Here is a 23,878-nt window from a genome sequence, read left to right on the forward strand (position 1 = left end):
ATTCTTTGGTTACAAGATAGTCCTGTTTTTACAAGAGAGTTTCATCAAAGGTCAGCTTGTTCTTGTGCTGGGGAAAGATAGTTTGTTTTACTGGGGCCCACTTATGAGTTATTGCTAGACAGAGTGTCCTTGGGATGGGGAGAAAACTGTCAAGGATGGTGTTTTTAAGTTAGGGAGAAATGTGATTTTGACAATGGGGTCCAAGCACAAGCCCTCCAAATACCCCCACCAGCTCCAGGACACCCCTGCCTTATCATAGAACACTGGGAATTACATAGAAATCGAAGTCCACTAAACTCCAGGCCCTTTTCATACGAACTGCTATCTAGACACATCTTCCCTTTCTTGTGGTTGTGTCACTGATATTTTCAGTTGATATGATACTTGTATAGTTGACATTTCAAATATGATCTACATTTATTTAAATTAATCCTTATTAAAGGTACACAAGGCTCAGCTGCCTCAAACCCCAAAATGGGCTCCAGTTTTCAGACTTCTTGGCAGCTCCTTCTCCCAAACTTTCAAAACTCACAAGTCTCACTATGTGCCAACTGCTGTGCTAAGCACTTGGGATACAAAGAGGCAAAACACAGACTCTGCCTTCTAGGATCTTCCAATCTAATGGGGGAGGAGACAATGAGCAAACAAATACATACAAACAAGCTATACACAGGACAAATAGAGAATTACAAGAGGGAAGGTAGGAGAATTAAGAGTGGTTGGGGGAGGGAGGCCAGGTAGCACAGCGAGTAAGAGCACACCGGCCCCTGGGGGTTCGAATCCAGGCTCAGACACTTGGCATCCACCCAGAAACACCTAGCTGTGTACCCTTGAGCAAGTTACTTAACCCCAATTGCTTAGGGGCAGCCAGGTGGCTCAGTGAGTAAGAGCACTGGCCCCTAGTGTGGGGATGACCTGGGGATCAAATCTGGGCTCAGATACTCAGCACCACACCCAGAAATAACTGACCGTGAGCAAGTTAACCCCACTTGCTTATTAAAAAAAAAGAAAAGAGTGGTTGGGAAAGGTTTCCTCTAGGAGGTGGGGACTTAAAGGAATCCAGGGAAACCAAGATGTGGAGATGAAGAGGGAGAGCATCCCGGGCATCTGGGACAGTCAGAAAAAAATGCTTAGAGCTGAGAGGTAGCGTCTTGTCTGTAGAATAATAAGGGGGCCAGAGTGAGTGAAAAAAAAAAAGAGTACATATCAAGGAACAAGGTTCGAAAAGACTGGAAAAGTAGAAGTGGCTAAGTTACAAAGGACTCTGAATGGCAAACAAAAGATTTTTGTGGTTTTCTCTAACTCTGTGACACTTTGGGAGTGGTTTACCATTTCCTTCTGCAGCCCATTTTTACAGATGAAGAAACTGAGTCTTAAGGGTTAACTGAAGGTTAAATGACTTGCCCAGGGTCACACAGCCTAGTGAGTACCTAAGACCAGATTTGAACTCTTGTAGAGGGGTCTTCCAGATTCCATGCCCAGTGCTTTATCCACTGTACCACCTAGCACCCCCTTTTGCATTTGATGCTGAAGGCAATAGGGAGGCTCTGGAGTTTCTGAAGACATGCGCTTTAGGAAAATTTCTTTGGTGGCAAAATGGAGGATAGGTTGGACTGAGGAGAGACTTGAGGCAGGCAGACCCACCAGCAGGATATTGCAGGAGTGAGGAGATGAGGGCCCACACCAGGGTGGTGACAGCATCAGAGGAGAGAAGGGGGGATAGCGGAGAGATGTTACAAAGAGAAATTGTTCTTGGACCAGGGACCATGACAACTTTTCTGGTTCTTGAAGAGGATTTTCATGTTCCCTTAAGACTTTTCTGCTCCAAGAGAAACATTCTCACTTCCTTCAATTGATTCTCATTTGACAGAAACTTAAGACTCTTCATACAGCTCTTTTGGTTGTCTCCTCTGAACAATCTCTACCTTGTTAACATCCTCTCTAAAATACAATACTCCGGTTGTGCTCTGAACAGGACAGAGTACAGTGGGCTGCTGCCTACTTTTCCTAGATTCTGTTCCTCTAAAGGTAACATAAAATCACATCTTTTGGGGGGATGTCATATTACAGTTTTTACTCATTTCGAATTTGCACTCCAGCAAAATGTTCTGAGATTTTTCAAATAAACCACTGTCTAGTGATGCTTCCCTTATTTTCTACTTAGAAAACTGATTTTTGAAGAATTTCACTTTTAGTCTTATTATTTTCAAAGATTCAATCTAGTCCAGTGTTATAGTTGTCGTCGTAGAAATCGTTTTGTTGGTTCCATTCACTTCACTCTGCATCAGTTCATACAAGTCTCCCCAGGTTTCTTTAAAAATAGCCTGTTTGTTGGGGCAGCTAGGTGGCACAGTGAATAGAGCACCGCCCCTGGAGTCAGGAGAACCTGAGTTCAAATCTTGTCTCAAACACTTGACGCTTACTAGCCATGTGACCTTAGACAAGTCATTTAACCCAACTGCCCTGCCTTTGCCCCTCCAAAAAAAAAGCAAAAAAAAAATTAGCCCCTTTGTCATTTTTACTAACACAATAGTATTCTGTCACATTTATAAACAGAAGCATGTTCAACCATTCCCCAATCAATAGGTACTTTCTAAGATTCCCATTCTTTGCCACCTCAAAAAGAGCTATAAATATTTTTGTACATACTTAAGAATTTGTTTTGCTTAGGACTGGTATCTCTTACTCCATATTTTTTTCTAATTTCTCTTTCTCCCTTCCCTCCTTACCTTACATTCCTTTTGAGTAAAATGCCTTTTTGTACTCAATTGTGTGTGTATCTTTTTTTCCATCCTTTGAATGAGAGTGAGGTTTAAGTATCAGCCATTCCCCCTTCCTTCCTCCTAGCTTGTGTAGACTTCTACATGCACATTTTGATTATGTGAGGAATTTTCCCTTAATTTCCTCCTCTGGTATAATCCTCTTCCTTTCCCTTTAGATTCTTTTAAGATCATCAAGGCAAAGCAGGAGCATTCTCAGCCCTTCTGTTTAGACTCTGACACTTCAAGGTGAGAGAATCCATGGGGGATCACATTTATTATCTCCCTATAATAGAATCTAAGCAATTTATCCTTTTAAAAGTATTTTACCATTGTCCATTCATATTTACTTCTTTATGTTTTTCTTAATTCTTATAATTGAACTTCAAGCTTCTCTTTTTTCATCATGAATACTTGGAAGTCTTCCATTTTATTCATCACTTTTTTCCCTGTAGGATTACACTCAGTTTTGCTTAGTAAGGTATTCTTGGTCACAGACCCAAACCCTTTGCATTTTTGAGTATTGGATTCTAAACTCTCTGCTCAATTATGATGATGGTTTCTAAATTGTGTGTGACTGGGACTGTGATTCCTTGGCATTTTAATTCTTTCTCTCTGACTGCTTTCAGTAGTTTTCCTTTGACTGGGACACTCTGGATTTTGGTTATAATGTTCCTAGGAGTTTTCATTTTGATATTTCTTTTAAGAGATAACCAATGGATTCTTTCTATTTCCACTTGGCTCCAAGGTATCTTAGCAATTTCATTTAAAAATTTTTTTTAATTATGATGACTTAGTTTTTTTTTTTGTCATGATGTTCAGGAAGTCAAAGGATTCTTAAATATTTTTCTCCTTGGTCTGTTTTTGAGGTCAGTTGTTTATTTTTCTATGAAATACCTTGTATTTTCTTCTAATTATGATTCTGACTACATGTATACATACATAGATACATTCATGCATATATGTTCTCTCTCTCTACACACACACACACACACACACACACACACACACACATACTTCCAATGAAACACACAGCTTCATTTCTGCTGAGGCCAGGGTGGAGTTTGTTTGCTTTTTAGCAGATATCTCTAAATTTAGAGTTGTGTAATCAGTTGGTTCCAGCTGTATGGGTGCTGAGCCAGGAAATCCTGCAATCCACTGGCAGAGGGAGGAAGGAGAAAGAAGGGGGACTTAACTGGGAGGAGGGTCAGTGAAAGGGGGAAGAGGGGAGGAGATTCTGAGGTAGAAGGCCAATGCTCACTCCTTTTAAAAGGGTTTTATGTCCTTTGAAGTGGACTGTCTTGGGGTTGGCAGGACAGGTTGGTGCTGCTATTTTCTGAATCTGTGCTGCTTGGAGTCTTCTCCTGGCATGGAGGGAACATGGGCTTCCCAGCCTGTCACCACCACCAGTTCTGTGCTGCTGTGGCTAACACTATTGTGCCTAGGTGAGTCTAAGCTTAATGGAGTAGAAAATGGGGGTGTGAAGACAAAGGGGGCAATTCTAGCTGAGGCATTGTTTGGGGGACTAACTTGGAGGAAAGCATGAATGAAGAAGATAGAAGGGCAATGGAGTGGGAAGGGGCTAAGCATAACCAGTTCCTTAGAATCAGGACAGAGGGGAGATGTTAAAGTTGCTGGTCAGTCCCATGACAACAATGATGATTCTTAAAGCAAACTCTTCTTTGGGCATCCTCTCTTGACCAGGCACCTGATAGTTTTTCTTTCTCTCTCCTATTGGGGCCTTCTCTTTGAAAACCTGACCATCTCTATAGTATAAGTGGCTGATAACAACTTAGGGTGAGATAGACATCTCTGATATATTTCTATTTTAATAACCACAGTGGAATAAAATTGTTTTAAGAGGTGATTAAGGGGGTTTCTCCCTCTTCAGCTCAAATCATGAATGAAAGTCTGCTTTGTTTGCCCCATCTCCTGTGTCTACAGCTGGCTTTCCTTGTTGAAAGAAGAGAAGTGTTTATCCAGGGAACAGGGAGAACCCCAGTTTTAGTAATTCAGGAACAGCAGATTGTGAAGCTTGAAGAATTAAGAGAATTGTGTTTATTTCCTTCAGACATATACACATTATCCAGAACGGATGGTGGTGGTGAGGTAGTATGGGTATACAGGTTATCCCCAAAAAAATATTAGTGCAGTTTTAAGCTCTAAGCTGCAAATATGGATCAAAGATTTAGAGTTGGAAGAAACCTTAGTGGTCTCTTGGATGCCTCCCCATCTTTCCCCATTATTTAGATGGAAAACAAACAAACAAAAAAACAAAAGACAAAAAAAACCCCAAGACCAAAGAAGTTAAATGGTTTTCCCAAGGTCACAAAGGTAGCAGAGCCATCATTTGACCTCAGGTCATCTAACTTCAAAGCCACACCATGCCTCTGATTTTGGTGCAACTTCCTCTTTTTCTCCACTTTTTGTGGAGAAGTATCTCCAGATTAAATTTTAAGTTTAGATGAGATACACTGAGTGTGACTCTCCCACCCCACCAAGGTCAAAATGCACTCCAGAGGCTCCAGGCCTGCCCACAGTGGCTCATGGCAGACACTCCTCTCCACTCCCCCAAGTGTCCTACTTGTGTCTGGGCAGATTCCTGGGGCTTCCATAACTCTATCTTTTGGTTCCCCTCAGTGCCCTGAGGATTCCATTACCCCTAGACATACTTCAGTGATAGGACTGAAGCAGAGAAATCCCCAGACCTGACAATGAGCAGTGCTTGGTTGTGAAAAGGATGAAGAGCAAAGGCTAGAATAGAACTGTAGACCCCAAGAGGACCTGGGATGCCATCCAGTCTAGTTGTTCTGTTTGATAGCCTAGGGAAGACTCAATGTGTTACCCAAGGTCCTACAGTCAGTAAATAACAGAGCCCGTGTTCCACAAACACTTGGTAAATGAAGGGACTTTCTTGAGGTCACATGGACATGTTTCCTGGTTTTCAGACCAGTTCCTCTGTCCAAGACTCCCTGATGTCTAAAGTTCTTCCCATTTTCAGTCTGTTGCTGGGGAGATGCTTTTCCCATAGCATCCTGCTCTGCCTTTCTGTCTACATGGGGGGAAAGGTCTGACCTTCCCTCTGAACATCCAAACATCCCTGGCCTCGTTCCCTTGTTCAGGCAAGGATACAAATCTATCTTTGCACTAATAATAAGAGTTAGCATTTCAATGGCACTTTAAGGTTTGTAAAGGCCTTTACATGGATGATCTCATTGATCAACAAGCCTGTGATGTAGGTGCTGTTATTGTCTCCATCTTATGGATGAGGAAACTGAGGCAGACAGTGTTAAGACTCTTGCCCAGGATCACACAGTTAGCTCAGATCTCCCTGCCTAGGCTCAGTGCTCTGTCCACTGCATCACCTGGTTAAATCATGACTACTCACCAATCCTAAGTAAACATGCAATCCCCATGGCCTTTCCTAGTTCTTAAGAAGCATAGCCTATTGGCTATATATTACTATATGGAAATATGTTTTAAATTATTTCACATGTATCACTGACATCACATTTCTTGCCTTCTTAATGGGGAGCTGAGAGGAGGAAAGGAGGGAGAGAATTTGGAACTCAAACTTTAAAAAAAGAAAGAATGATAAAAATAAATAAATTACAAATAAAATACAAACAAAAAAAGAAGAAAAAGCATAGCTAGATATAGCCAGACCCCCAGACACCCCTTCCTTTATCCTTCTTGCTGTTCATGAGCATTCTTAAACTAAATCCTTCTCTTAAGAAAGGATTTAAATCGATAAACTCATTGACACTGAGGTGGAAAGATGTTTGCATTTGGAAAGGGAACAGAACATGAAGCCACAGGAAGGTCTCCAATGGTGGCATTTCAGATGCCACTGAAGCAGGCAGAAGGTGATTTTTTACTTGGTTGAGGGGAGGGGACTTCCAGTGCCCCCTGAATCCGTCTGACTCCAGACAGCTCCGAGGAACACTGGGGAAAGTTTGCACAATGGGCTTCTCTGGGTCCCTAGCCTGACGAGAGGGACTTCCACACTGTAGCTGCCTGGCCCCTGGCTTCCCTGAACTGGTCTAATCCTTGCTTTCTGGTCTCTTACAGCTCCAGCCATCAGGAGCAACGGTAAGTTCTGCATTTCAGTTTTAGCTTTTTTTTTTTTTTTTTAAAGCAATTGGGGTTAAGTAACTTGCTCAAGGTTACACAGCCTGGTTTTTTTTTGTGTGAGTCTTAAGTATCTGAGGCCGGAACTGATCCCGGGTCCTCCCGACTCTGGGGCCAGGGCTCTTACTCACTGCGCCACCTAGTTGTCCCCTCTTTTTTTTTTTTTTACCAACCCCTCTCCTCCCCTCTTCTCAAACATCCATATCAGTACACTATAGGACATGTCCACAGGTCCTATCCTGACTGAAGCCTTGAACCCACTTAAGAGTGAGTCTTTGGGCCAGAAAGGAAGCAGCTGTCAGAGATAACTCTTTTCTCCCAGTAGCTTCTCCCCAAGACTTCTTGTTCCCCTTTCTAATACTAGAGACTCAGTCCTCTTCCTCAGGATGCTAATATTTTTAGATGGTGCAGTCATATCCAACTGCATTCTCTAATGTGTCCCCATTTTACAGATGGGAAACTGAGGCAAATAAAGGTGAAATGACTCACTCAGAGTCACACAGCTACTAAGTGCATGAGCCTGGGTTTGAACTCAGATCTTCCTGCTTCCAGGCCCAGTGCTTTATCCAGTGTGCCACCTACCTACCCAGGAAATGTGTTTTTCAGTCACAGAGTCACAGGAAGCATATATCCTCCAAAAAGGGCTCGTCTGCTCAGGTGTGTCCCTAGGTTTCTCTGTCTTTGAGTGAATTATTTTTCAATTGTCTGACTCTTTGTGACCCCATTTGGGGTTTTTTTTGGTAAAGACACTAGACTGGTTTGCCATGTCCTTCAGATCATTTTACACATGAGAAAACTGAGGCAAACAGGGTTATGGGGCTTGCCCAGGGTCACACAGCTAGTAAGAGTCTGAGGCCAGATCTGAACTCAAGTCTTCCTGACTTCATGCCTGGGGCTCTGTCCACTGCCCCACCTGGCTGCCCTTCTGGGTTTGAGCACTTCTTGTGTGTATAGCCCATTTCTTCTGTATCCCTGGGCTTGTGTGGGCTTCACTACCTGCTTCCATGGAAAGAAAGGTCAGCTCTCTACTACCCACTTGACCTGGTTATTTAAGTGACCTAAGCCTCAGTTTTCTCACCTGTAAAATGGGCCAGTTGGACTCACTAGATAATCTCTATGGTCCCTTTCAGTTCTAAATCTTATGATTTAGGATCAAATGGGAGAATGAGTATAAAACACTTGGCACAATACTTGGCACACAGTAGGCACTTAATAAATGCTTGTATCCCATCCCCATTCCCCAGGGCATGTCTGGGTTTTGTGTGTCTGTGGTTGCTCTGAGAGTCAACATAGGTGATGGGTCCTGGCTCAGAGGGGGAGGGGTCATCTAGTCCAATTGCCTCATTTTGCAGGTGAGGAAACTGAGTCCAAGAAAGCTTAACTGAGTAGCCCAGGGGCACACAACCAGGAAGTGGCTAAACCATTTGAACCCAAGATCCCTGAATCCAAGGCCAGCATTCTTTCTCCTGCCCCAAGTGATCTCTCAATGTCTGTGTATGTGCTGTGTGGGTCATGTCAAATCACGTCAACAAGTATTTATTAAGTGCCTGTGATGTCTCAGGAACTAAAGATTGTTGGGGACACAAAGAAAGGCAGACACAAGCCCTTCTCTGAAGGAGCTCTCAGTCTGTGGGTGCTGCTGTCTACACTATGCTGAGTATATGTGCTGTGCAGTGTACATGTGTCTGTATCTATTACTTTAGACCTTGGAGGTATCATGTCAGCTGAGAGGGTTGGAGGAGGCGGCATTAGGGGCAGACATTCAGAGGCTCTGATGAGACTAGCAGCTAGTAGGGGCTGGGGTGCCTGGCCTTGGAATGGAGGCAAATGGAACCTTCCCTCTTCCTTCAGGAAGAGAATTTCCTCAGTAAATGGATCCCTCTCCTTCCCACAGAACAATAGTGACTCCAGAGCTTTTCAGGGTTTCCCCTAGATTTTGGAGACTGAGCTTACAGATCATTCACTCTTCCTTTCCCTTAGCTGGGTTCTCTTAGACATGAGGGATCTTGGGGTTTTGTGGTTGTTTGTTGTTGTTTTGTTGGTTTTTTGCTTTGTTTTGTTTTACCAATCCCTTGGGGCCTAGGGGAGCCCTAGGGAGCTGTCCACCCTTCTGGGAAAGGCCCTGTGGCCTCATGACTCAGTGTGGCACCAACGGGTGAGAAAACTGCCACCAGCAGCTGACCCACCTCTGACTTTTTGTCTGCTCTACAGCCCTCTAAACATGCACTGTGTTCCATTCTAGCCTCTGTGCCTGTCACTCGGGTCCTCCCCTCAGATCTGGGAGTTGATGCCTCCTTGGAGGCTCCTTTTCTTCATTGTGCTCTCCTCTCTACCTATTAGGTCCCCCAAGGGCAGTACTGACCCTGGAACCCCCATGGTTGGATGTGCTCCGAGAAGACAATGTGACTTTGATTTGTGAAGGGTTTCAGATCCCTGGACAGGATTCCACTGAATGGTTCCACAATGGGTCAGCTCTCCCCAACCACCACGACTCCTATGTCATCCCAGCTGTCAATATAGAGGACAGTGGGGAATACCAGTGCAGGACAAGACAGACAGCCCTCAGCAACCCTGTGAAACTACAGGTCTCTAATGGTATGTGAAGGATAAGGAGACTGGGGTAAGGTGGGGGGAAGGGAAGAATTGAAATCTGCTTACAATATAGCCTGGAAAGGGACATATCCTGGCTGAACTAATATGTCAAGGGGGCTGGATGGGAGAGTTCCTGAAAAATCCACAATTTATTTTAATTCTCCTTTTCACTATTGCCCTTATGGAGGCATAAGTTTAGCTTGTATTGTTCTACGTTTTTCTCATTGACTCTATTTTCACTACTTATTTCTGCCAGGAAATTTCCAAAATTCCCTTCCAAGTGAACATGAGACTAGGGACCTACATTTAATCAATCAATAAGTACTGATTAAAGGCCTATCATGTACTAAGCACTGGAAATACAAGTATAAACAATGAAACACTCTCTGGTCACAATGAGCTTCTAATGGGGGAGATGACAAGTACATGTAATATGTGTGTACATATAAAAACACATAGTTATATCATATAGACATACAACATATATACATATGCATGACATGTGTATATACAAATACATATAAAATTTACAAGTACAAATATCTAAAAGGCATTTTAGAAAGAAGACTACTAACAGTTGAGAAGACCAGGAAAGGCGTGGTACAGAAGATATTGCCTGATCGCCATCTTATAGGAAGAGAGGGACTTTATGAGGGAAAGGTGAGGAAGGGTTCCATTCTGGGCATGAGGGGTTGGGTTGGATATAGAGATGGACAGTGGAAAAGCCTGGAGTTGGGAGTTGAAGGTAGCATGAGAGGAACAGAGAGAAGGCCACTTTGGCTTCGTAATCAAATCCAAGGGAGGGAAGAGTCATGTCCAGTGAGTCTGGCTAGATTATAAAGACCTTTCACAGGTAACAAGGAAATTTTCATTTTTTCCTAGAGGCAATGGGGAGCCACTGTAGTTGGCTGAGCAGTAGAGTCCCAAGGTCTGTTCACCATGCTGGACTTGCATCGCCAGCAGGCTGATGATTATATGTCCAGATTACAAATGACCTCACATTCTCTAAAATGTTTTAGACCCCTGCCTATTTCTTTAATTCCTCCAAAATTGCCTCCATGTTTGTCTTACCTGCACATTCTCCCAGCTTCTTGGGCTTTGATATGTGGTGAGCCCTTTGGGTCATATGTGGACAGACTGGGTGTGTGGCTATTCAAGGAGAGCTAGTATTTCTGGTGTGAAGCCCTTTTCTCAGATGCTCATCCACCTTCGGTGTCCGCCTAGCACTGAACTCTCTCCTGTTGTTCCAAGAAGCTGTAGCTTGTGCTGTGGTAACCTGTCTTGGCAGACAGGCTAATGTGGTTAAGGATAACCGATCAGTCACAAACCCATTGTCAAGTTGGTGGTGTGTCTACCCCAAGCATGGGAAGACTTCTGTCAGTGGAAGGAATGGATAAGAACATCTTGCTCCAACGTACACGAAGGTGGCTGAAGCAGGCACTGTGGAGTGCTTAGAGTTTGGCCAAACACTGAAGATGCCATGTCCATCCACTGCATTCCGGGCCATCATTAGTCATCCTAACTTTTATCTTACCACTGGACTTCAGTGACTGTGGAAGAATGATTCTGATGACTTTGTGGAACTCTACTTCTCTTAAATCCAATTCAATCCTGAGTCAAGACATCACCCTTTGATGTCATTGGTCCTCTTTAAAAATGAATGACAAACTGGGGCGGCCAGGTGGCGCAGTGAGTAAGAGCGCCGGCCCTGGCATCGGGAGACCTGGGAATGGTTCCGGCCTCAGATACTTGGCACCCACACAAAATAACTGGCCATGTAACCTTGAGCAAGTTACTTAACCCCAATTGCTTAAAAAAAAAAATGAATGACAACCAACTACCACGTTTGGACAGATTCTAGCAAGTGGCATTCTGCATGTCCTCAGGCCAGGTCCAGTGATTGGAATAGTTGTTCAAAGTCAGGGTCTGCTTTTCTTTGTCTTTGGAGATGGCAGGAAGTCTTAGATGTCCCAAGGTTCTAGGATAAACTTGTGTGGGATGAAAGAGTTTGGAGTCTGAGTCTGAGATCAGAAAAGGTCTTTATTCTTCCTCATGAGAAAGGACTCTGCCCCTGTCTCTCAAATGGCATCTGCCAGGGAGAGAGCAACATGTGGAAGCAAGATCATGATTATGTAACCTTCTAATACAGAAACTCAACTCCTAACTGGCCTTCACTCTCATTGATGGGGAGGATGGCCCAAAACCTAAGCACAGGAATATATCTCGGAGACAAAGGACATGGAAATATGTGGGCATCCAATGCAAGGCCAGGAAAGCAGTTTTGTCCTTATTTGGCATATCTTGTACTGAGGTGGCACTGTCTCCATTGCTCTAAGTCCCAGATTCCTGTAAGGTCAGGTGACTTCTAAACTTAGGCCTAGTGGATGCTGAAACCACTCTAGATTTGATTTTTCAGAATGGGGCAACTTCACTGCAAGTTATCCCTCACAAATTGAAATGTCCTGAACCAGAGGCCTTTGTGCTTTTTATGTTTCTTTCAGACTGGCTGCTACTCCAAGTAGAGAGATTAGAATTCATGAAAGGCGACACTATGATCCTGAGGTGCCACAGTTGGAGGAGCAAACCCCTGCACAAAGTCACATACTACCACAATGATGAAGCCTTAAAGTATCATTATCAGAGTTTCAACTATGTTGTCTCCAAAGTGAACTATACTCACAGCGGATCCTATGCCTGTACGGGGGTCATGGGGAATAATTTATATGTATCTGCAACTGTGGTTATCACTGTCCAAGGTAAGGAAACTTAGCCAAAGCATTTGAGGGGAAGGGATAAACATCTAAGCCTGAGATTATGTGGTTCTTATGGGGTGAACAAGGAAATAATAAGAATAACTGATATTTAGGTAACATTTTTAAGTTCATGAAGTATTTTTCATAAATGTTTTATTTGATCTCCACAAAAAAATCCCTACAGGAATTATTATTACTGTTACTAGAGGTAACACTTTGTCCCCTAAACTCATCCCTCCTCCTAATTTCCCTGCTTCTGTCAAGGGCCTTACTGGGATTTGCAATGTCATCCTGGCCTCTTCAGTCTCCTCTCTCACCTTCTAAATCCAACCAGTTCTCTAGTCTTACTGATTCTAACTCCTCACTTGTCCTTTTCCACTCACATGATTGTACCATCCTAGTTCAGGGGCTCCTAACTCCTCACCTGTTGTACTATTGCAAAAGTCTCCTAATTGGTATCCATGCCTCCAGTCTCTCTTCTCTACAATTCACCTTCCACCTAGAGTCTGAGCTGATCTTCCAAAAAACATAAGCCTGACCATGTTAGTCCACAGCTCAAGAAGCTTCAGTGGTTCCCCGCTAACCTACAAAAATAAGGATAAAATAGAAACTCCCCTGCTTGGCACTTAAAGCCCTTCATATCTAACTTCAAACTACCTAGACTGATTTATTGTTACTCTTCCTCATGGACTCCATGTTCTAGCTAAAGTGGCCTACTTGCCATTCCCTATACATGACAGCCAGCTCTCACCTCCATGATTCTGGACCAGTTGTCCCCCATGCCTGACATATTCTTCCTCTTACCTTTGCCTCTTGGAATCCTCCCTCTCTTCAAAATTGGCCCCAAATGCCACCTCCTATGGGGGATCTTTTCTGATTGACCTAATTGTTGTTGCTTCCCTCACCCCAATTACTTTGTATACATTTTGTATTTTTTTTTATCTATATACAGATTGTTTTCCCATGTAGAATGTAAGCTCCTCAAAGGCCAGGGATTGTTTCACTATTGCCCTTGTACCCTCAGTGCCTTGCACATGGTAAGAGCTTAACTAATGCCTCTTAGATTGAATATTTTTTAATTTTTTTTTTGTGATCAATCAGGGTTAAGTAACTTGCTCAAGGTTACATGGCCAGGTGTTTCTGGGTGGGTGCTAAGTGTCTGAGCCCAGGATTCAATCCCCAGGTCTTCTCGACACTGGAGCCGGTGCTCTCGCTCACTGTGCTACCTGGCCGCCCCTTAGATTGAATTTTAAAATTTAATTTGGCATCAAATATCCTCGGTTTTGTTCTCCAGAATTTACAGATGGATTTTATGTTTTGTTTCCATGCATAGATTTCTTTCTTTTATTTTTTAAAATTCTGAACTTAAACAATACTGCCCAAAATAATTATTTTATATCTAAAATAGAACACAAAAAAGATTAAATGTGAAACCATATATCTGTATTATGAAATTTGCTTTTTTAAAAAGAAAAGTGTGTCAAAAAATTCAATGTATTATTTTAAAAGCTATCCTATTTCTTTGTGTTTCCTTCTGAACTTCATTCTGTTCTCTTCTATTCATTAAAAAATGATCCAGTAACCATTTTCTTTCCTTCTTTTTTTGTGACACCACTGATATCTCTCTTTTCTCAAATCTAACTATGAAAAAAAGAAAAAAGAAAAATACAATCATGGTGACAAAGATATGTAGTCAAGCAAAACAAATCCACACATTTGCCATATTTGAAAATGCATGTTTTGTTCTATACCTTGAGTCTATCTCCTCCCTGTCAGGAGATAAATAGTAACACACATTTATTTCTATTTCTATATTTTTTTGGTGTCCTATGACTTTTTCACATGGTGTCTATACTATGACCCTATTAAATTGGGAGGTCTCCTGGGCAACACAAGGCTATTTTTATAGCCTCCTACAGCAACTAGTCAATGCTATTGACTAGGGCACCTCACCATCTCACATTTTTCTTTGTCCTGGGAGCTTACTATCTCTCCCCATCCCAGTCCAGAGACTCTACTTTGAGTTGAGACCTCCTGGATTCTTGGTCTTTACTTCTCTTATAAAACTAGCTACTGGGGGTGGCTAGGTGGTGCAGTGAATAGAGCACTGGCCCTGGAGTCAGGAGGAACTGAATTCAAATCCAGCCTCAGACACTTAACACAAAAACTAGCAGTGTGACCTTGGGCAAGTCACTTAGCCCCAATTGCCCTACCTGCCCCCCTCCAAAAAGGAAAAAACAACTGGCTACTACTCCAGTCCTTGAAATTGGTCTATATGAAAGAGCCCATGGTGCTAAGGTTCCATGGCTGGGGAAACAAATCCATCTCTAAAGTCACATACTATCAAAATGGAAAGGAAAGAAGTTTTTCCAACATGATTCCAACTATTCTATCAATCAAGTGAACTATGACTATAAATGTATTATAATGATTTCTGTTTGGTGACCACAGAGGAGAAGTCAAAAGTGATGAGAATCACTTTCCAAGGTGATATATACCCAACCAGGAAAGAGTGAAGGTTGTTGGACTTTGAGAAATTTGGAAATTTGGAGGATGGATCTGAAGAGAGCTAGTGGTAGTTTCAGGGTACTAAATCAAGAATCGCCTTTCTTCCTACCAACACAAAGGCTTGAAAGTATATACCTGCCCTGGCTGACTATTTTATTTGTACCTAAGTTCCACACATGACTTCTTGGGAGGTGGGGCATCATCATTCATTCAGATGTGGTTGTAAAGAAACAGAAATTATACCTTTCCCCTCATTCCCCAGCTCTGGATTCCTCGATTGAAAGGAATAACTTCTCCTTCCCATGCAACCCACTCCATTGTTTAGAATCCTGAGCTCCAATTCTCCATGCTGCCAATCATTTGGACCAGCACAACAACTTTAGTATGAAACCTTGCAACTTACTGCCTCCCCCCATTCCTACTGGTAAATCATCAGGTGTCTGGCACTTTTGATGAAATCCTGAATTCCTGAATCCCTAGAAAGACCAATCAGAGTTCATCTTTTGAGACTGCAGTCCCAGGCAGGAGCTCTTTCCTTTATATAGGGTAAAGAAGAAAATATTACATGGGTCTACAAGGAACTTGATTCAGAACTTATAATAATAATATTATTATTTTAGTCAATAATAATAAATAATTGCAATAATAAGAATAAAACTGTGTCAGCTATTACAAAATTCAAGTGTAGCATGGTTATGATATGGGTGTAGTACCTCACTCTTACTGTTCTCTCTGTCTCTCTCTCTCTGTCTCTCTCCCTTCCTCCCTCTTTCTCTGTGGTCTAGGAGAGACCCTCATGGTACTTCTTGGCTGAGACACTGTAATGGGAATGCAAATTTGGAAGATCTTCCCTGCCCCTAGGCTAAAGTGCACCTGAAGCCTGGGGTGGGAGGCTTGTTTTTCAGTAGATACTTTTTGATTGGCCAGTGGGTCAATAGGGTTGTTACATTCTCTGAGCCAGGAGAAGGCTATATAAGCCCTGATGTGAGGCTTTGTTTTGGGGGCTCACTTTGAGAAGTGTTCTGTGATTTGATCTGTATTCTGGGAAGCCGTTGTCCAGGCCCCCCTCACCCCGGCTTTGAAAAACCCAGATGTTGACTGGGTATGGATTTAATGGTTGGACAGTTTGAAATCTGTCTACTAGATCTGTTTCTGTCTTGATAATTCTGTCTGTGTACTTTGAAGTTCGGGGTGCTGACCTTTTCCCCTGAACAAGGTAAACGATATATGTTTGACTGATTAAAGTAAGCTTGTTAACCCATTTTGAGTTGCTTTCCTTTATCAAAGCAGATCCAAGAACCTGTGCTAGCAGCCACCCTGGGAACGCTGGGGTGCTTGCTGCTACAGACACTTAGCATCAGATCCCCTTAGGGATCCAAGCAATATTCCCTTTGAGGATCTCACAGTATCTTTCCCAAACCCCAGACCCAAGGAGAGATGACTTCTTTTTCTTTCTTTCTCCTTTAGGAAGCAAGTGTTTGATAGATATTTGTTGATTTAATTTTTTGATTCACTGGGATTCTAATGGTTCTTCCTTCTACCTTTTACTTTTGTACAAATGTAGATCCAAGTCCATCGATTTCCTTATCTTCTAAAATCTGGTACTTTGTCCCTTTCTACCTTGTGATGGGAATTCTGTTTGCAGTGGACACTGGTCTGTACTTCACACTTCAGAGAGAGGTCAATGGTCAACAAGGCGCCCTCTAACCAGATGGCATTAGGAACCTGAGGATGACCGATTCATCAGCCTGTGGAATGTCTGAAGTCTTGGCATGGCAGAGACCCATTCATCTCTGTCTACTTCTTCATCTCCTGGTCCTCATCCTTCTTAGTTCATTCCTGAGGACAGTACTGGGGGACTCCTGTCAAGCTTAGGATGTGAACTTTTCCTTACCCCTGACCTCCAGTATTTCTTTGTCTTCAGAGGATAGAGGTGTCTGTGAGTTCCAGGCAAAGTAGTCCGCACCATTTACTACCCTTCTTATACCTGAATTCCTAGGAGCTCACGGCTGCATTGTTACTGACCCTCCCCTAGGCACAGAAGGACTATGTAGATGTATGAAATAATTTAGTATTTTAATAAATAAACAAATAATTTTCTAGGACAGTAACAATTGAAAATTTTGCCTGAATCTGTTTCATGGGTGATTTGAAGGTAGTTCTACATATCTGTCTTGGAGGGCTGTTGATACTGACAGTTTGAAGAGAAATGAAAGATAATAAAGAATTATGAAAGTTAAGGCAGAACAGTTGAATAAGGGATGTGTCAAGGGATCTTGCAGGTATTCTAAGACCCAGAGAAGAAGACACCTCCCCCATCAGGAAAAAAGATTATGTCTATACCTCCTCCCTTACAGTGGAAAGGAGGGGAATATTGTATACATGGCAGAGAAGGTTTCCTAAGAAAATGTTTTTATTTGATCACTTTTCTTCCTCACAAGGGAGGAAAATGATTACCATGTTAAGACAAAATACATCAATAAAATGTTTTTCAAAAAGCCAAATCTAAATATCTAGAAAAGAAAGGGGAAAAAAGCATGTAACCAAGCTGATTTTCAAATTAATTAGGCTGCCTGTCCCTACTGGAGATTGCCATATTCCTGGCTTGACTTCAACCCCAATACCATCTCCTTTCAAAGGAGACTCCCAGCATCCCCTTTCAATCCATTTAGTCAACAGATATTTATTCTCAATCCCTGAGTGTAAGGCACTATAATAGTCACCTATGGAGATGCAAAAATGAAACCTTATCCATAACCCTACAGGTTGATGATGTCACAATGTCCATTAGGTACTGAGAATTTCAACGAGATTTTAGAATGTTAAAGAATATGGGCAGTTGAGGAAGCAGAGTCAGTGGACTTACCCTGCTACTTTGAGAAGTTCACCAGCAAATAGGAAAGAAGCAAAAGGAGAGAATAAGCATTTATTAAGTGCCTACTATGCATCAAGCACCACGCTAAACGTTTGACAAATACCTCATTTGATTCTCACAACAATCCTGGAGAGATAGGTATTATTATTATATTAGATAGATATTATTATACCCCCTCTGCAAATGAAGAAAGTGAGACAGACAAAGGTTCGTTGACTTTCTTAAGGTCAAATTTGAGCTCAGTTCCTCTTCACTCCAAGCTCACTGCTCTATCCACCGGAGCACATAAGTTGCCTTTAGGTGAGAAGCTAGAGGGTCAAGTAGAGCCAAGCATAAGGTTTTTGTTTTAGTTTTAAGAGAAGGAAAAGCCACACGTGCTTGAAAGCAAAAGAGAAGGAGCCAGTAAAAGGAAAGGGATTACAGACATTTGGAGTAGAGCAAATAATTGAAAGGAGCGAGTTGTTGGAGAAGGTAGGAGGGAACAAGCTTAACCTTAGAACTGAACAAGAAACTCCAAGGCAAATGTTTCATTGAGGTTAAAAACAGAAAGAAAAGTCCAATCTACACCAAAATATTCATAGCGAGACTTTTTTGAGAGGAAAGACCTGTTTACACAGTAGACGTCCATAATAAGAAAATGCTGAACTAAATAAATTTTATTTTGCCACAAAAATAATTCAGAGAAGCATTAACAAGACATTTCAATATATGAACTGATGCAGAATGAAATATACAGCACCATATATATATATATATGTCTATGCATATCTGTATGCAGAGACACACCCATATATGTGTATATGGATGTGTATGAGCATGGATGGAGATGCTTTAACTGATTCCAGTTTGCCTGCCACATGTTTGGGACAAGTGAATGAACAGCCAGAACCATCAGCCTTTTCAAAAGGCAGCTCTTGCTGTCTCTGCTATATTTGTATCTGGGAGGGCATGGTGAATCCTTCCCTTATGTCATATAGTGAGACTAAGTCAGAAGGAGAAGGCTTACACCTGACGGTAAACATATTCCCTTTCTCTTCCTTACCTAGAAATGACCCATTTTACACTTCTGTAGAGAGATTAATAGGCTACTGGAAGTCTTTGGGGGAAGGGGTAGTGTCATATCAAATAACAGGATGCTTTCTGGAGAAGGTGACTTTCAAATTTGGCTTTAAGGGATAAATTGAAATTCTACTGGGAAAAAGGAAAAGAAGACACTTGCAGGAATAGGAAACCCTTAATAAGCAGATGTAATGGGAATGTAAATTTAAAGATCTTCCCTGCCCCTAGGCTAGAGTGCACCTGGAGCCTGGGGTGGGAGGCTTGTTTTTCAGTAGATATTTCTTGATTGGCCAGTGAGTCAATAAGGTTGTTACATTCTCTGAGCCAGGAGAAGGCTATATAAGCCCTGATGTGTAGCTTTGTTTTGGGGCTCACTTTGAGAAGTGTTCTGTGATTTCATCTGGATTCTGGGAAGCCGTTGTTAAGAGCCCCCCCAGCTTTGAAATCCAGATGTTGAAACCCAGATGTTGATTGGGTATGGATGTAATGGTTGGACAGTTTGAAATCTGTCTACTTGATCTGTTTCTGTCTTGATAATTCTGTCTGTATATTCTGAAGTTTGGGGTGCTGACCTCTTTCCCCTGAACTAAGTAAACGATACATGTTTGACTGATTAAAATAAGCTTGTTAACCTATTTTGAGTTGCTTTCCTTTATCAAAGCAGATCCAAGAACCTGTGCTGGCAGCCACCCTGGGGTGCTTGCTGCTACAACAGAGCAAGGGGTAGGCTTGATGAAAGCAGAGACCTGGGAGTATGAGACACGGCTTCAAAGATAGGATGGCACCAGATTGTAAAGGGCCTGAAAAGTCTGGGAAGAGAGTTTGAACTTTATTTAGTAGATGACACTCCCAAAGTTTGCCAGGAATTGAGAATGTATGTCAGGTAACTCTTGGCAGAACCTCCTGGCAAATCAATCGTGGCCCTGACAGTTACTCTTATCGAGGCAATAAATCATCATGAGGAAGCAGAGTACATGGGGAAACAATAGTTCCTCTCCCTTCCTTCTGTGAGACACCATTCACCTTTGATCCTTACTAGCTGAACCCAAGGCAAAAGAATGAAAACTAGAAATCAAGACTTCTCATTGTTCTTTGCTTCCCTTATGCCCAACCCTATTAGAGGCCTTCTGCAATGTATCCTCTTGACCCCACTTAAGCCAGCTAAGCCTTCTGCCAGATGTCTGCCTAGACCATCACTTTACACCAGTTACCCTACTCAGAGATTCAGATGCCCAGTTCTCACCATTCACAACCCAGGTCCCTTAAGAAGCTAAACTTGTAAGAAATAACATAAAAAAAAAGAAGGCAGGTATAAAAGAATGATATTCCCAACAGTTACTAGACTGTAAATAAAGATAACAGTAAAAGGCAACAAAATTCAGGTTAAATACGATGGACAAAGTTGGTATCAAGCTATTAAAGCACACTTTCTGTAAATAAGGGATAAACTGAAAAAAGCATATACTATTAGTCATAATCACTATTAAGTGGTATTATGCAATCAGTGTTGAGGAAGGCCTTCTTCAGGTGTTTTTTGGGAAGTATTTGTGGTGTCAAAAACTAGCAATACTAATAAAGAAGAAATATGCAGATTGCTTTAAAAGAAAAAAAGGGGGAAGGCTTTCTGTCCCTCTGAGAAATGGAATGTCCTTGGCCTGTTTATTTATTCTTTTTTTTTTTTTTTGCTTTTTTTTTGGAAGGCAATTGGGGTTAAGTGACTTGCCCAAGGTTACACAGCTAGTTTTTGTGTTAAGTGTCTGAGGTCGGATTTGAACTCAGGTCCTCCTGACTCAAGGGCCAGTGTTCTATTCACGGCGCCACCTAGCAACCCCCATATTTATTCTTTTCCATTCTAAGTTCAGAGGGAAAAGTCTCCAATCTGGGTTAAGAATTTGAGTTTCACCAATCCAAGCATCATAATCCAGTCCAGGTGTTGCAGCCAGCACAGTGTCAATGACATGAAGAGCAAGTAACAAGGATCTTCTTTGGGAGAGACCTTTGGGGCCCTGGCCAATAGGGAGGACTCACCTGGCAGTGATTTTGGCCTTCAGTTAAACTGAATGGCACTGATGCTATGTAAGAACTGAGCTCATTCAGTTATCAACTACTACCTCAGTGTGGAAAGCATTGCCCTCTTTAATGCTTCCTTGTACTGTGGAAGAAAAATTCAGCACACTGTGTTTTGTATATAAGTTGGTCAGAGACAATTTTTTAATTAAACTATTCTAAGCCTGAGCAGCTTTCCTCCGAGGCAACTAGGTGGTGCCATAGTACAGAGGGCAAGGCCTGGAGTCAGGAAGACTTGAGTTCATATTGAACCTGAGAAACCTAATAGCTATATGTCCCTGGGCAAGTCACTTAATTTCTTCCTCACTTTCTGCAACTCTAAAATGGGGGTTAAATGACACCTACCACACAGGGTTGTTGTGAACATCAAATCATGTAATATTTGTAAAATGCTTAGCACAGTGCCTGGTACGTAGTAAGTACTTATTAAATGTGTGTTCCTTTCCCTTCCTTGCTGAGAGAAAGAGAAAATCCAGAGATAAAAATCTGTCCTTCCTCTAAACATCACTCCTTGACACAGACCATTTTCACTCACAATTTAAAATATTTTCCCCCAAAGACAAAATTCTACAATAAGACAAAGCATAGAGGCATAAATTTCAGTTGAAACTTGGTTTCAGAAATGAGAACTAAATATTGATAAAAATTCCTAATTCTAATGGAACCACAGATTTCAGAATAAAGTGCTATCCAAATATAATTTTGTAATATGTAGCCTAAAGAGGGACCAGGTTATGGGGAAATGGGGGAAGGGAGACAGTATGATTTCCCACAAGTTAAGTCCCTACCTGTTAAGGAACTGGTTAGGTTTTGCCGCTTGCCATTCCCACCTCCACCTTCTTTCTTTCTTCTCCACTTGTGCTTTCCTCCCACTTTAGGCCCCCAACAATGCCTGAGCTGGAATTGGCCCTTTGTCTCCATGCCCCCATTTTCTGCTCCAATAAGTTCAGACTTACCTAGACACAACAGTGATATGCACCACAGGACAGAGTTAGAGTTGGTGACAGGCTAGGGCAAACACAGTCCTCCCATGGCGGGCAGAGGATGCCAGGAGTGGACTTCAAGCAGCACAGATTCAGAAAATAGCAGCATAAATCAGTCCCACCAACCCCAGCACAGTCCACTCCAGAGGACATGTGAATACTTCTTCTAAAAGAGGAAGTGAGCATTGGCCTTCTACCTCAGAATCTCCTCCCCTCCTGCCCATTTCACTGGCCCTCCTCGCACTGAACTCCCCCTTATTTCTGTTCCCTCTTTACAAGTTGAATGCAGGGTTTCCTGGCCCAACACCCACAACTGGAACCAAATCATTACATGACTCTATAATTTAGAGAAATCTACTAGATAGCAAAGAAATCACAAAAGGTAAGTTGTACTAGAAGTAGAAGTTTATGTGTGTATATATACATACACACACACACACACACACATATATATATAAGAGAGAGAATATAAATATATGGACGGATGGGTGTGTGCCCTTAGTGAGGGACATAATGTGTGTGGGGTGGTAGAAACGGGAAAACTAAGTTTGAAATTTCATAGGATCACAGATTTAGAGCAGGAGGAATCTTCTAGGTCACCTGACAAAGTCTCCTGACTTTACAGATGAGGCAATGGGGGCCTAGAAAGTTAAATCTGGAGTCACACCAATAGAAAGGGGCAGAGTCAGAACTACAGTAGTCCTCCAACTTCTAATCTGGCCTCTTTACACCACACTTGGCTGCCTTTCTCTTTCTTCCCAGGCTTCCAGACAGATTCCCCTGAATAACCTGAGTGCTAGATGGAGGGGCCTCAGTGGTTTGGAGCCAAACTCTCAGGGAAGGTGGGAGCCTTAGTCTCTCCTGGCAGTGGTGGGAGGTGGCAGTGGCTCAGCCACTGTTGGGTCTAGGACACAGACATCTCTCCACATGAGATGAGAATTGGTGCTTCCCCACCTGATGCACCACCTCTCCTGGCCTGAGATCTGGAGTACAGAAATCCCAAGGTCTTTGTACTTGTTTACTTCCCACTGTCTCAGAAAGTATCTCATTGTGTGGTGTGTGGCAGCTTGAAGGGGGTGTCTGCTTCTTTAATCAAACCCTTTCCCCTGTCCTTGGTCCTGAGGTTCATGACTGTCCCATTGTCTCACTGGTCTTAGAGGTGTCCTGCTTTAGCTCTCCCAGATAGCCCTAAACTCAGGGAACAAGGAGAGAATCTCCCAGAGGAACCAAATGAGTACAGGTGGCTCTCTCACTGACTGTCCCCAGATATGGTGGGACACAGACTCTGTATGTACTGCAGGGTGGCCTGGAGGCTGGTGGGAGCTCAGCAGAGTTGCAAGGAGAGCAGAAGCTCAACTCTCCTGGTCAGCTCTGTAGCATAGCTGGGACAACACTGGAGATGGGGAAAAGCGGAGATATTACATGGCAAAGCCTACACAACCAGGAGTTCAGGACAGTGCTTCTCAGAAAGGGCAATAAGGGGTATCTAGGGCTAGTATGGGACTCTCAGGAGATGGGAGATGATAAATAACTCTCATTGTAACCCTGTAAGCTAAGTAGTGTAAGCATTATTATTGACATTTTACAGATGAAGAAACTGAGACTCAAAAGAATCATATGATACAAGCAAGATCCTAATATCATACATAGGATCATAGACTTACAAATAGAAATTACCTCAGAGATCATTTAGTCCAAACCCCCCATTTGACAGATGAGGAAACTGAGGCCCATAGAGCTCAAGTGACTTGCTGAAAAGCACACGGGTGGCAGAGCTCTGCATTGACTCCAAATCCAACCTTCTTTCCAGTACACTATATACAGATTCTAAGTGATGGTAACAGGATTCAAATCCAGATCTTCTGGGTTCAAATCCAGTGTCATTGGTAGAAGATGAAGATGTTCAGCTAAGAAGGGTTAGGAGTCAGGTCTCTGGAGTGGACGTTTGCTGCAGACCCAGCAGCAGCTGTGGGACTGGGAGGTAGATGGGGCTGATTCAGGGAAGGAGTCTGGCCACCTTGCTCTTGGCTTACAGAAAGGGGCTGAGGATGTGGCAAGCTTGGATCATTTTTCTTTTAACAGTAGAAGACTGGGTTGTCCAGCTTCTGTCTTATCTGTACAAATAGGAGCAGCAACAACAGCATCTTTAGC

The 23,878-nt window shown here is 42.5% G+C and overlaps 1 protein-coding gene across 2 annotated transcripts; it reads left to right on the forward strand.

Moving 5' to 3' along the window:
• The first annotated feature begins 3,917 nt into the window (after positions 1-3,917).
• On the forward strand, positions 3,918-19,445 carry LOC138166192 (low affinity immunoglobulin gamma Fc region receptor III-like). 2 transcript variants are annotated; one of them, XM_069094629.1, is made up of 6 exons: positions 3,918-4,204; positions 6,831-6,851; positions 7,443-7,547; positions 9,231-9,485; positions 11,984-12,238; positions 16,389-19,445. In XM_069094629.1, exons 1-6 carry the CDS (start codon positions 4,039-4,041, stop codon positions 16,448-16,450), a joined length of 864 nt encoding a protein of 287 aa, XP_068950730.1. In that variant the 5' UTR covers positions 3,918-4,038; the 3' UTR covers positions 16,451-19,445. The 2 variants fall into 2 exon arrangements, with proteins under 2 accessions (XP_068950730.1, XP_068950729.1); XM_069094628.1 differs by having other exon boundaries at positions 16,308-19,437.
• The last annotated feature ends 4,433 nt before the right edge of the window (positions 19,446-23,878 follow it).

The sequence above is a fragment of the Petaurus breviceps genome, unplaced genomic scaffold (genome assembly GCF_028583685.1).
Source record: "Petaurus breviceps papuanus isolate PSGF00001 unplaced genomic scaffold, PetGlider_PUasm1.0 220, whole genome shotgun sequence".
Lineage (NCBI taxonomy): Eukaryota > Metazoa > Chordata > Mammalia > Diprotodontia > Petauridae > Petaurus > Petaurus breviceps.